The sequence below is a fragment of the Agelaius phoeniceus genome, chromosome 6 (assembly GCF_051311805.1).
Source record: "Agelaius phoeniceus isolate bAgePho1 chromosome 6, bAgePho1.hap1, whole genome shotgun sequence".
Taxonomy (NCBI): Eukaryota; Metazoa; Chordata; class Aves; order Passeriformes; family Icteridae; genus Agelaius; species Agelaius phoeniceus.
Window position 1 is genome coordinate 51,546,512 of NC_135270.1, and position 13,928 is coordinate 51,560,439.

A 13,928-nucleotide genomic window follows, 5' to 3' on the forward strand; every position below is an offset into this window, starting at 1 on the left:
TGCTGCAGTTCCCTTTAATGATCTAACATTGAGCAATATTGTTTATATTGAAGAGAGCTTGCACCTTTAATTACCAATTACATATACATCATTTTAGAGCCAAAAGAAAAGGACTGTGAAAAGGGTCTTTTAGAAACGTGCACGCAATTTGTAGCCAGAATTCCTATTAAGGGGGAAGAGTGTGTCAAAATATTTAAAAAAAAACTGTACAGAGAGGTACACACAGGCACGAAGATACACAAGTGAGAGATGGGACAAAGAGCTGGAAAAGACAACATGAAAACAGGAACTGAACCAAGGGTCGTAAGAATAAAAGATGGCACGGGGGAAAAATTCCTGTTACTAGTTTCACTAACATTCCTGTAAAGCTTTTTGATTAAAGTCTGTGTCTTAAATTACAAAGACTGAATTTTGGCATTTATATATATGTAACAAATATAAAGAAAAGCACAGATCTCAACTTTATTATCTTTTTGATGTGAGGATTTATTTTTTTTTTTTGCCTGTGATTTAGATCGTGCTCTTCTGAAAATGTAGCAAAATTGCTGCAATTGATAAGGGTCCTAACCAGACAGACGTCTGTGGAAACATGAGGGAGGTTTGAACAGCTAAACTGTTACGAATTCTTTCTTTTCAGTTCTACACTTCATGTGAATATTAGTTAAATTCACATATGCCTATTCGCTTAGACTCGCTCACTCTCTCTTTCCAAGGACTCTGCAATGGCACTTTTTTAAAATAACATCTGGTATTCCTTCATATTTTGGCAGTCGTCACATCACCAAAAATCAGCTTTTCGTTTTCTTGGTACGCCGAGCCCTCGTGATCAGTAGTAATTAGGTTTCAAACTATCAAAAAGATTTTTTTTTACTCAACTCTATTTCTGATTTGAGCTTAATAAATCATCAATCATGCGACCAGCTATTCACCCAACAATGCAAAAGCTATATTACATCCCCTTATTCACAACATGGAAAACAGACATAAAAGAATGAAAAACAAAATACTGAATAGATCTTCAAATGCATTTTATCCATGTCAATTTGCATTTATTTTTTTTACTCAGAATAAAAAAACACAAGAAAGAAAAGGCTTCCTATTGACAACTCAATTAAGCCATTAAAAACCTACATTCAAGTAACATTACAGGAGAGATTTAAAACCCACAAAGGGAAAGAGAAAAAAGCCTGCAAGTCCAGCACATAACGCATTGGGTCATGCCTGGTTAATACAACAGCCAAGATCTTAGGCTGTTTAAGGAGCCCTTTAATACCAGTGGGGCAATTTAGGCCAGTCTCAATCTAAAGTTCTGACTCTGCTTGTGTCTGTGGGTTTAAAATGAGTCGCTTCACATTATTTGAATTTAACTCTGTGGTTTTATTGCTGTTGTTGGTAGATGGGTTTAGAGGTAGGAGGGTGTTTATTCACAAGTATTTATTTTAAATTAATTTTTATTTTTAAGAAGAAGAAATTAGGCCACACAAAATAGGAGGAGGGAAAACATCTCAGGTCGCTTACATGGGAAAAGTAAAAAAAAAGCAAATGAGCTATTTCCAGCCGGGACTCGTGCCCCGGTTCTTTCAGGCGTGTTAAGGTGTGCCCAGCATTTTCCCTACATCCAGAGATTCCTACACAGAGCATTGTCTTGGCACTGCCTGCCTAGGGAGCACAGTGAGATGGCAATGGGCAATCTTTGGGGACATGAGTGACACAGTTGTTATATGATGGCTTTGTGAAATTAAAGCAACCGGACAATCTAAATCATTTGCTTTACTCAAAAAAAAAGCATTACACTTGCTGACTGCACTCTAAGTAGCATCTCCAAAGTCTCTGGCTGTCTACCACACCAAAATACAGTGGACAAACCTCTTAATTCCATAAAGGCACTGTCACAAAGCCACCAGCACTCCTACTCCAGTGTGGTGACATCATTAGAGCATATGTGCCCCATGCAAACAATGCGCTCATGCCCAGTATTAAAGTGAATGCAAATGCTAACTACTTTCTGCTTGTCAGTTGTCTCAAAATCCTACCCATTAATAGTGGAAAAGACTGTTTTGCTAAAAGTCATTTCCGAGGCTTTAAAGGACAGAACCATGGATGCTTGTTCACAGAGTTTGGGTGAGGCTGGGTCCAGACAGCAATCATTTATTTCCTTGTATTTTTATTGCTTTGCAGAACCAGGGTAAGAAAGGATCTAGAAGTTGCCAACCTATTCTTTTCCTTATTTTTCTTGTTCTACAGGATCAAAATGAGGCAAAGGGGGCAGAGGAAATGTTTTGGTGTTGGGCCAAAGTGTTGCATGTGAAACTTCTCCCCTGTGGCTGCTTTCTGCACAAATCAATAACAGGGTGATGAAGGCGAGCGCTGCCAGTGCCTTCACTGCAGAGGTGCTGCTGGGTGCCCTGCCTGCCCCAGCACCCTGCCACAGCCACTGCCCACCCTTCTGCCCACCTGGGGGACAAGACACAGGCTACCCCAGGGGCCACCCTTCTCTGGGACAAGTTGGGGGAGCCAAGTCCACCACAGGGACACAGTTCCTGGTGGCCAGGTACACGATACTGCCTAGAAATGTGCTGCAGCACGTCAAGTGCACTGCTCTCCTCAGTCACTGCTGTCTTGAAGGCACAGCCAGAGAAAGCTCAGCCTAGTTGGGGAGCGAGCACAAAGGACTGACTTGCTCTTCAGGGTGTTGGCCCAAAGCAGGCCTGAAAATTATGTCCCTTCAATCAACACCCACATGTCACATTTACTGTAACATCAACATGCTTAACGGAAAGTAGCTCGAATCACACGCTCTCAGGCTGGGTTATCACCGAGATCGGTGTCAGGATCCTTGCTGCACAAAGACTAACGCTGCTCAGAGCGGGCAGCGCGGCTCTTTGCCGTCGAAGTTTATCAATAACCTGCTTCCAGAGCATCCCAGCAGCTCCCTGCAGCCACAAGGTGCACAGTTGAGATTACGCCTACATATTGCACCAGCATCACACTCAGCGGTACCAGGCACCACTTATCTGACACCAGTTTTGAATTTTTCTGAAGACTGCAAAGCAATTGTTTGCGGTATTAATTTTTTTTTTTCCTAAATGCAAGTCTGAGGCTGAGTTTTCCAAAAGAGACAACTTGATGGAGAAGCCCCCAGAACACAGGGGACCGCACTGTGCCTCACTTCCCTGGCATGTGCACAGCGCACAAAAGCAGCCGGAGCAGCGGCAGGCGAGGCTGTGCCACTCCGTGCCGTGCGAGCGTGGCCCCGGTGCAGCCGCAGAGCCGCCGCCGTCCAGTCCCCGCCGCCACGTGCGGGCGGCGGAGCGCGGCAGGTGCCGGGCCCGGCGGGCGGGATGGAGCGGCCGCCCCCGCGGGCACCGCACGGGCACCGGGACGCGGCGGGGCTGAGAGGGTGCGCGACATGACCCGGCCGCTCCAACGCTTCGGCACCCGCCGAGGGCTGCGAGGTGAAGGACTGTGCTGCAGCACTGGTGCCTCAGACACCTTCTGCAGAAGACCGAATCTCTCAAAAAGCAGTTTAACCCTCACAGCAGTTTAAGCCTACACACCTGAGACAGAACAACCCCAAGCATCGCCACAAAGAGACACTCAACACATCAGGATTTAGGGAAAAGAAGGAGGAAAATGACATAATAACCACGCCGGACCCAAACAGGACAAAAGACAAGAATATCCAAGAATCTGCACAAATCTCCAACAGTTGTCAGATGTTATTTCTTCAGAAACTATGTACTGTGTTACAGAAGAGAGTAGTGTATCTCTTAAGTAAACGGTACATTCATAAAAAAATATTTACTGCTTTTGAAAGCAGAAAATGTATAGGCTCTTCTATAGACTGCAGAAGCTGTAAATCTCTGCAGATAAAATGGGATGTGATGATGTGATATAAAAGCACTCTTTGTTCCCCAGTGAATACATTTGTTTTATTTAAAACTAAACGACAACCAAGGAGAGAAAGGAGTGCTCGGTGCCACAAAAGGAGAAGGAGCGGTATTTGGGTACAGGCTTTCAACTGGCATAGAAAAGAATACTGGAAGCAGAGATTCTTACCCAAGGATTTAAAAGGCATGATCAAAATTAAGTAATTAGTTCTGAGCATGTATTAAACACACAACAGATCTGTTCTTTTCTTAAATATCAGACTCAAAAGAGACTGCATTTTTCAATTGTTTATGGCACACTGTTGCTCATATACGATTTTCTTAAGCCTCTTTTTTTTTTTTACTTTCATTGAAGCATACTCATTATAACATTCAGCGAATTTATGGCTTCTTCCAGTGGCTTAGTAAAAGGGGTCATAAAAAAGTTAAGTAAACCAGTATGTTTTTTTCCTCTCCCTTAACTTTAGATTCCTTTTTTGTACTGTGCTGTCTACTGCTTAGTCTTTGGAAAGTACCTTGGGCATATCCAGCACACATACAAATTATCAGCTGCTCCAGGAAAAAAACAAAACGGAATTTCTTGCACTGAGGCAACTACACAAAAGACTTGCATATGTCAAAAATACAGAACTAAGTCCCTGTGAATGCTGCACCATTAATCAAATCCCCGATCTGGTGTCACTTTTGCCAGTAAAATGATTATATTCTTCTAACCCCCTTCTACTGGCGCGTGCCTGCAATGCATGAAGTGTGTCCCTCTACTTTAATTTGTTTTCGAATAGCCTGCTTTAGGCATTTTTTATATATCCTTTGAAAAAAAAAGAAAAAGGAAAAAAAAGAAAAGCAAAGAAAAAAAAAAAAGAAAAGGAAAGAAACAAGCTGCTACTTAAAGCTCCAGCAAGGGTCTACAGCACTGAGCAAGCAACAGCTTTTTGAGAAGGAGGGCAGACAGCGAGAAAATTTAACTGATGTTCAGGAGCCTCTGAGGCTGCAGCTGAGTGCCGAGAAATGGTGTGCAGCCTGCCCAGATACATTTTTAAAAAGTAAATAAACAGCAAGGAGGAAGGTGCTATAGTACAAGCAGCTGAATGAATCATGCATTTATCAATGCATGCAGTTATTGATGCCTTTTCCCTCCCTCATTAAAAAGATACATACATATAAATCCATCTACAGACGATGCTGATGCTTCACCAAGTGCTTTAGTGGAATTGCTAACTTTAAAGCATGTGGGTAAACCCCAGCCACTCTTTATTTTTCCACATGCTTTCTCTGGACGGTACCGAAGGGAGGCTAAATTCAACCAACAGCTGCACTGCAACCCTAGAGAAACCAAACTGCAACCAAAGAGTAGGAAATGCTCTGGCGAGGAGGCTGAAAGCCATTTTGGGGTAACAGGTCTCTGCAGGGAGGCTTTTCCACCAGGCTTCGACCTGAGGGAGTGGGAAGGGTGGGAGGCAGAGGAGGGAGCGAGAGGAAGGGGAGCATGGGTGTGTGTGCACTTGGTGGGTAGAGGAAGGGGAGGAGGAGAGAGGGATAGCTGTTTCTCTTGATAAAAGTTAACAATCATGCAATGGAAGGAAAGCCACAGTAAGTGAAGTCTGAGGTTTTGGGAGGGGAGAAGGGAAGGTTTTCCCCATGGCTGTGCAACACTAGCACCGGCAATGGCCCAGGCACTGTGCTCTTCAGCTTACCAGTCTGTCAAATGAGCTGGCTGCTGTCTATATGCTTCTAACTAGCTCAATTCAAACATTAAATGAAGTAGAGAAATCATCAGATAAATTACTGGTCCTCTCTACCCAAGAGTGAAGGGTTTTTGTACAGCTGATGACAGCCCTGATCCTTTGTCTGACCTAATTTACTTCTTTTGAAGGTTAGAATAAAGCGCACTTTCCTGTCACAGGATAACCTCCATGCACATATTGCACCCTAAAAGTAAGAAGACGCTTCTGCTGTGTTAATAGTGCTGTAACTCGATGGAGTTCTCAGGATGAGTGAAACACATGTCCGAAGCTTCCCGTGTGCACGCCACTAAATTATACATTTGGGCAGGAAAACGTCCTGCTGAAGTCTGTCCACGACACGCAAGCCATGCAGCAGAGAACAGCACAAGCCCATCGGAGAAACCTGTGAGCTGCTCAGCAGCAACTTCTACGTGACAGATGTGATTTTGTGTTTATTTCTCTAGAAAAGAAAGAATGCTTATTTTCATTTGTAGGAACTGCAGATAGTTTGCTCTAAGGACCTGAAGACCAAAGTACGTTAAACTGTATCATATCAATCCTTCCACAGAAATACACGCGGCTTTCTGATATGTAATAGAAGCCAATTTCTGTACATGTGTGTCTGCTTTGTTGCTGCACACATCTTGCCCTACAACTCCAGCTTCTCCACTCTGTGTTTTCACATCCACTGGAACAAACATACAGATCTCCCTGGGTTCCCCCCACTCCCCACCACGCAGGAGCTCCCTCATGTGCAGGTATCATTACCCCCATCACTATCTGACAACAACAAATTGAGAATTTAAACATTGTCTGTTGACAATAAAAAGCACCGTTAAAAACTAATTTTAATTAAAAACTCCTGTCCGCCCGAGTCAATTAATCAGCCGCGATTTAGTTAAAAAACAGATTCGTCTCGCTGTCAGCCTCTCTCGGCCAGCTCTATATAGATCTCCGCGTGGAAATCAATAGCACAACTTTACGGCGAGCGCGTTTGGAGCAGGGTGCGCGCCGGGCGCGGCGGTGCGGGCTCCGGCGGCGCATCCCGCGCGTCCCGCGGCGCGGCCGGCGCGGCCATCGCACGGGCTGGGAGCTCCCCCTAGTCGCCAACCCCCGCCACTGGCGGCCGGGGCGCACGGCAGGCTCCGGCAGCCGGCGAAGTTTATTTTGGAAAGTAATTTCCATCAACAAACAACACAAAGAGCGAAGAGGTCCAGGTAGGAAATGTGGGAGACGAGCTAAATATCGTGTGCGAGGCAATTTGGAAGCAGAGAGGTTTGCTCGCAGCCAGCTCAGCCCTGGGATGAGCAGCTGAAGTCAACCGGAGTCTATGAATGATATCAAAAATTTGTACTACTTCTTTGAGCGCACACTTCTCTAAGTCATAATTATTGCCAAATATGCCACAAGAAAACCCTTTGTTCTGCAGAGAAACACACATTTTGTGCAAAACAAGGGCTCCCACCATTTCTATTAAAGGCAGCCAGTTTGTGGAATCTTGAAGAGTTTTATTTCTCAGTATTTAAATAAGCCTGACAAAATATGCTCTGCAAATGCCGACCAGAAAAAAAAAACTGCAAAATGGTTTCTCACCCACTGTATATCTATTTAAGCCACCGGACACACCAACCAAAAAGGACAGAACAACCCACAGCCACAACCTAGTTACTCTGCAGCAGTTTTAAAAAATATTTTTAAAGAACAGAAACCATGAAAATGTACCAGTATTTTTTTAACTTATTTTGTAAGTCCAATACAAATATATTCAAATGAAAGGTAACCTGGAAGTCGACAGCATACAACCTTTATTTTCCCCTGTCCTATTTAAAGTAAACACATGTGATGTCTTTTAAAAGGCTGTGCTTTTCTGTGCACAGCCATTCAGGTATTATGAAAAAGTCATCCATCCTTAAAATAATAGTAATTTCCTCTCTAATTCTTCAGTCACAGCTTACATTCTCTTTGTATTAGAGTTGATTACACTGGTGTGGGTTTTGTTCTGCAGGGAAAGTGCATTAATTGCACTAAATCTAAATGCATTTTAAGAGAAGCTCCTTGGAGCAATTTGCAAAACTTTGACATGCAAAAAAAATCATAGGGGTTTTTGTTATGATTTTTAATGACTACATACAAAACAAAGTGATACAGGAAATAATTGCTCTTCCTAGGAAACCTGTTGACCAGGTACTGAAGACCTGTCTTGGGAAACCTGGTTCTCTGCCTGGAATTGTAAAATTTTCCTGTGCCTTTCCCTCTCAATCCTTGCTGCTGCTCTACAGAAATGTTCCAGCTTTGCCGCCTTCTGCAAAACTGCTACGAGCGAGCTTTTCACATGCTCTTGCCTTTCACATTTCCTTCAAATGCAAAATGCAGGGCTAGTTTGAAAACAGATTTCTTAAGTTAAAAATGGAAGATCTTAAGCTGGAAAATCAGCAATTTGAACTGAACCAAAATAACATTTCTTTGCACAGAGCAGCTCAACACTTCAACCTCCTCTCCTATGCATAATCAGCTCTTTTGCATTGTCCACCCATTTAAATGAGCTTGGTTGCCAAGTTTGCTCTGTCCACCAGCAGTGGAGAAAGGTGCAGAGTTGCTTTTTCCTCTCCATGTGTTTCACCTCTTTCTTTCTTTCACAAGGCTGCCTGGGTGAGCCTGGCAAACACAGGCAGGCCACTCCGTTTTGCAGTCTTAAAGACCACTGTGCTAATGAGATGCTGCAACTCTGGAGCACAGCAACATTGCACTTTCTCTCCTTTTTGAGTTTGTTTGTCTTACACTCAGGATCTAAACGTTTCTCCAAACATCAAGTGGATGAAACCAAATAAACTCCAGCTGAACAGTGTCAGAAAGCCCTTCCCTCTCTCTGTCTCTCTCCCCATCTCTTTCCTTGCCTGGCAGAGACCTCCAATCCATCCTGAAATGCAACTCCCCTTACAGATGCCAAAAAGGGAGACAGGGCAAAAAAAGCCCAAGCTAAACACAACGTAAAAACAAGATTTCTGAAAACAGCATCACTTCATCCTGGCTTTGGGGGCTTGGCTTGGGCTTGACTCTATTTTGTTGTGAGTGCTTTGGTTCCCTATTCTGTTTGCCCACCACTTTCCAAACTCCCCTTTAGAGAGGACGCTGCCTGGCTGCTTTTCCCCCATGAATGACACTTGCCAAGGAGTGCAGAGACTGCGACCCCCTCTCCTGCAAGCCTGCAGCTGAGGCTCAGACCTGTGCGCTGCAATGCCTGCGCTCCTGCTCCTGCTCCCCAGCCCCAACCCCAGCCCGGCGATGCAGCTCCCCCCCGCCCCCTGCCTCCCACCACCTCCTTCCCCTGGATACCTTCATTTTTTTCTGCCACTGTTCAGTATGCAGCCTGATTTCTCCGCCAGCTTCCTCAGGATGGAGAGATAGATAAATACAAGAGGGGAGGGAGGGAAGCTCGTACTGCTCTGCTCTCCATTCCTCCCCCAGCCTTCCCGCTAAACCCATTGTACACGCAGCTCCTCGGCACCTTTGAATACTCTCCTGCCTCATTATTTACCTTCAAGTAAAGCGATCGGAAAAGGAGATCAAATTGGAATAACAAACCTACCTGACTCTCTTCTCCACCCCCCTTCCCCCCCTCCCCAGCTGCAACAGCAGCGAGAAAAGAAATGTTTCACCCATTGAAACAAATTCAGACGTGCGCAACAAAACAGATTTTCCGCACACCCCCTTTCAACACCCCACATCTCCTCGCAAGTGAGACAGAAAACAAGTGGGAGAAATTACACTGGGCGATTTAGGTGGCTGTTGATGCTTTTTCTTTTAAAAAGAAAAATAAAAAACAGAAAGGGGGGCAAAATAAGAAGCCATCAACAAAAAGGATAAGACGTTTTCCAAACCGGATGGTTAAAATCAAAAATGCAATTAACGAAGGGGAGGGAGTTGAGGAAGGGGGGAATCCACCTTTTATGGTGATGCAAATCTGGTTCCAAAATAACAATGAATTAAAAACAATCCCCCCCCAGAAAAAGCTGAGTACCAGATGCATCTTCATCAAGGTTCCACCAGCTGATGGGCTGGAGGTGGGGTGAGGGGTGCTTTTTAAAAAATAAAGACGCACATTTAAAAATACATATTATATATATATATGTATGTGTGTGTATATATATATATATATATATATATATATATGAAAAAAAATACAGAAAGAGCGAAAGAATTTTATATTTCAGAACTCAAACTGTCCCCCAACAGCCCTCCGCTATGAAAAGAAAATCCCAATGGATGTGGAAAAATTATATACACATATATATCTCGATTCCCAAGGAAATCTTACAAACAGAAATTTATCACCGGTAACAAAGAAAGAGAGGAGCTCGCAAGCACCAAATGCTCCTGGCAGATGGCTCCTATTCTTGGCTTTCAGGGGAGGGGAGAGAAGCCGGGGAAATATTTTATTTATTTATTTAAATTTTTTAAAATCTCAACATAAATATTCGGATCCGCCGCGGCTCAGGCTCAACCCCGGGCTGGCTCCGTGCGAGCCGCCGCCCCCCGCAGCACAACAACTTGCGGACTCGTCTTGCGGGGCGGGGGGGGCAGGGGTCCGACCGGGGCTCTGGCGTGCCGGGCATTTTTTTACCACCCCCCAAACTTGTCCTATGCTATAGGAGGGAAACGGGGACCCCCCTGACCCCCCCCTTCCCCGTGCCCCGGAGGCGTCGGAGCAGCGCGGAGCGCTGGGGGCCGCACGCCCCGGGAGGCGCCCCCACATTTCCCCCCCCGCCTCTCGGCACAGGCCCCCGGGGACGGGAGCGGCGGAGCGGCGGAGCGGGGCTCCCGCTCGGGGACCTGCCCCCTACTCTGCCTGCAGGCACTCGCCCCTCTCCCGGAGCTTTAGGGGTGGGAACGGGGAGGAGGGGGATTCTGGCGCTGGGGGGAGGGGGGATGCCTCTTTCCCTCCCCCCCCCCTCTATTTTTTCCTTCCCTATTTTTTTTTTTGGGAGGGGGTGGGGGCGGCGGGTGGGAGTATATGTGTGTATTTTCACTTACAATGGGAGCTTCAGCAAAGTGCAGCCTCCACTCCTGCCCCGCAGGCGAGCCGGTGCCGCTGCCCGACCCGCATTTCGTGCACTCCATCCCCGGTGCCCGCCTCGGCTTTCCTCTCGCCCCCCGCCACCGACAGACACTCCCGCCCGCAGCCGGCCCCTCGGCAGCCCCTGCCCCGCGCCTCTAGCCCCAGCCGAGCTGGTTCTGCCTTGCCCCGCGCTTGGGAGAGCTCTTTTCCCCCGCCGGCGATGCACCTGGGGCGGGCAGGGCGCAGCTGGCCGTCTACCTGCCCCGCGCTCCGGTGCCGGGGGGCTCGGCCCCGCCGCCGCCGGCCCAGCGTCTCCATGTGCTTCCCGCTAAGTCCCCCCGGCCGTTCCACGTCTCCCTCCCTTGCTGCCCACCTTGATCCTCCTCCCCCCACCCTCCGCGGCTGTCACGCCGAGGCGAGGCTCTCGGCCAACTTTTCCCACCGCCCCGTGCTGCCCCCGAAGCGAGGGGCGAGGAGCGGAGCCCCGGCGGGGCGGCCCGGCCCGGCCTGGAGCAGCGCGCCCCGCTCCGCGCCCCCCGCACACGCAGCCGCTGCCCGGGAGAGCCCCGCGCCGCCCCACGCCGCGCTCTGCCCGCCGGCAGCTCCTTCCCCGCTCCACGCCGCCTGCCCTCCCGCCTGCCTGGCCGCCTCACCTCCGCACCGCTGCAAAAACGCACAGCAAACTTCGGGCTTCTCCCCCCCTCCACCCCCAGCCCATCCCCCCCAGCCGCACACCCCCCTCCCCTCTTTAATTCCCTTCTCCTCTCCCTCTCTCTGAAGTCATTTACCAGCTTTGGTTGCTCCTGGAGTTTCCCCCCCACACACACCCCCCCTCCCCAACCGCTTCCTCCCCTTCCCTAATTTTGCTTCTCGATTTCGGCTCGGTCTGGTTCCAAGTTCAAACTTACGTGTGATAATCTCTCTTTGTGACAAGTGCTGCGGGTTTCCCTGCTTGCGACGGGACATTGCCCTGGCATTTACACTGGCATCGCCTGGAGAGCTGCACTGGTTTGGGGGGATGTGTTGGGGGGCCGATCCTCCTCCTCTTTTTTGTCCCCTCTTTATTCTTCTTCTTCTTTATCGAGTTCTTCTTTCAAAAAAATCAAAAACGAAAAAAAAAACGCCTCCTTTTTGTTGCTGCTGTGGTGCACTGGTTGGGATTCCCTCTCAATTAAAAATCATCATCATCATCATCATCAGGAACAGCTCTTTCTCGCTCTCTTTCTCTTTCACACACTGTCTTTTCTCCACTGCTTCTGCCACTTGGACTTCCAGATCTCTTCTTGAACTTAGGAGGATATGCACCGCCAGTGACACTTTTCTCTTTCCCTCTTTCCAGAGTGCTTGGCAAATTGGCAAGTGCGCTTTTCCACCAAGAGGGTAAAAAAAAAAAAAAAAAAGAAAAAAAGAAAAAAGAAAAAAATTAAAATTAAAAAAAAACTGTAGTAAAAAAAGAAGAAAAGTACTAGAATTGGGATAGCCCCCACTCAAAAAAAAAAAAAATCGCCAAAAAAAATGTTTCTCAGAGATTGACCCTTGCTGGGTAGATATATAGAGAGAATTTTTGAAAAGGGGTAGCCGAAACTGTGTCTCCTCTTTCCCAGTTCAAGTGGCACTGCTTTGCCCTGGTGCTTTTGGATTGCCAGTGCTCCTGCACGACTTTGCACTCTTCCCCCCTCGCCTGGCACTGGGACTGGAAGGAAGGAAGCCCCCAGTGCAGCTGGGCTGGTGCTGGCTATTACTATTATATATTGCAATGTGAAGATGGCGGAGTCCTGGTTCTCTGGGAGCGCTCTGTCTCTCTATGGCTGGGGCTGCCTCTGTACAATGGGATAAAATTCAAGTTCAAGTGCGGACGTGACGTTTAATCTGCACTAGAGACAAAAAGACCCAGAGAGTAGGAGCACTGGGGGCGACTAGTGGTGGCTTTTTAACATTGTACCCTGCAAGAGAACAAGAAACGCCACTCGCACACACCGCACACACCGCACACGCACACGCACACACACCGCACACACACCAACTCCGGCACACGCAGGGCTCGCCGCCGCTCCGGGCTTTGTGCGCTGCCGCTTTCAGCACGCGGAGCGCCGGCGGCCAGGGAAAGAGAGGGGGGAAGGAATAAATCCGCATCCTCACGCACGGCCAAACTTCCCCGAGCCCGGCGCCGGCCGCAGCGGGGGCAGCTCGGGCGGGGGAGGCTGCCGGGGTCCGCGGGGGGCGCGGGGGGCGGCGGCGGCGCTGCCCGCCCGTGCCGCGCTGCCCGCCCGTGCCGCCGCCTCGCCGCTGCTCATCGCTCTCCGCCACCCCGGCTCGGCGCTGGGTCCTGCTCCCTCCGTCCGTGCCCAGGAACGGAGGCTCCCCAGGGGTCGCGGGCTGCTCTTCCTTCCCTCCAGGCGCCGCCGCAGCTCCTCGGCGGCGAGCGCGTTCCCCCTGCATTTCTTTCAAACAGTTTTACAACAACACAAATATCTGTGTGGGCTGGGGAAAGGGATTTTTTTCCCCCTCCTCTCTCCCTACCCGAAGTGCGATGGTAGCGGGACACGCGCGCACACCCGATCCGCACACGCACACACGCTCCGACCTTCTCCCACCCCCCAACCCCCCTTCCCTTAAAATTCTGGCAGAGACTATTTTTCCTTGGAGAAATTAAGTCTCAGCCACGAGCGGAGAGACGCCGAGCTCCCAGGAGCTTCATCCCAGTGCACTTGTCCTTCTATTTCACACGCAGGTAAATGCCCACAACTGCGTGCGTCTCTAACTTGGAAGATTCTTGGAAACCAACTTTTTCCCCTCTACCTCCGCTCTCCCGGCCCATCTCCTGGGATCGTTTCTCTCTCTCCCTCCTCCCCCGATAAGTAAACAGTTCGGTGCAAACAGCTTTTCAGCACCGGCTCTGGCCAGGGCGAGAGGAACGGGGAGAGGGGAGGCCTGGGGGCTCGGAGGCAGATGGAGCAGAAAACCAAGGAACCAGCCTGGACCCGGAGCCCACTTGGAGACCCGCGCCTCACTCGTGTCATTTACTTTCCACGTTAAATGAGTGATTTTCGTATTAAATCGCATGCGAGTCTTGAGGGGACCAGAATTCATCTCGGTGCCCTTAATCAGCTTTGAGGAGAATTTGGCTAAACAGCATCGCTCTCGCCTCCTCCAGCAAATCTGCCTCTCCCTCCCCACGCCCGCCCGCCCGCTCAGAGCTCGCGTTCCGGCGCTGCCAGACCCCGCAGCCCGGCCCGGCGAGTGCCGAGGGCGGCGGGC

General features: G+C 48.7%; 1 protein-coding gene across 10 annotated transcripts in view; it reads right to left on the reverse strand.

Annotated features, from left to right (window-relative positions):
• Positions 1-13,151, reverse strand: part of BCL11B (BCL11 transcription factor B) — a 98,005-nt gene extending 84,854 nt beyond the window's left edge. For 2 of the 10 annotated variants that reach the window (XM_077180671.1, XM_077180674.1), the window contains exon 1: positions 8,948-9,211. Coding sequence is in view for 5 of the 10 variants with exons in the window: in XM_077180679.1 (XP_077036794.1) it covers positions 11,579-11,636 (58 nt within the window). In the remaining 5 variants the exon portion in view is untranslated. Of the gene's footprint in view, positions 1-8,947; positions 9,212-10,645; positions 10,759-10,896; positions 10,918-11,323; positions 11,360-11,578 lie in introns of those variants that run through there. The other 8 variants (XM_077180679.1, XM_077180670.1, XM_077180672.1 and 5 more) reach the window with 8 other exon arrangements.
• Positions 13,152-13,928: the final 777 nt, after the last annotated feature.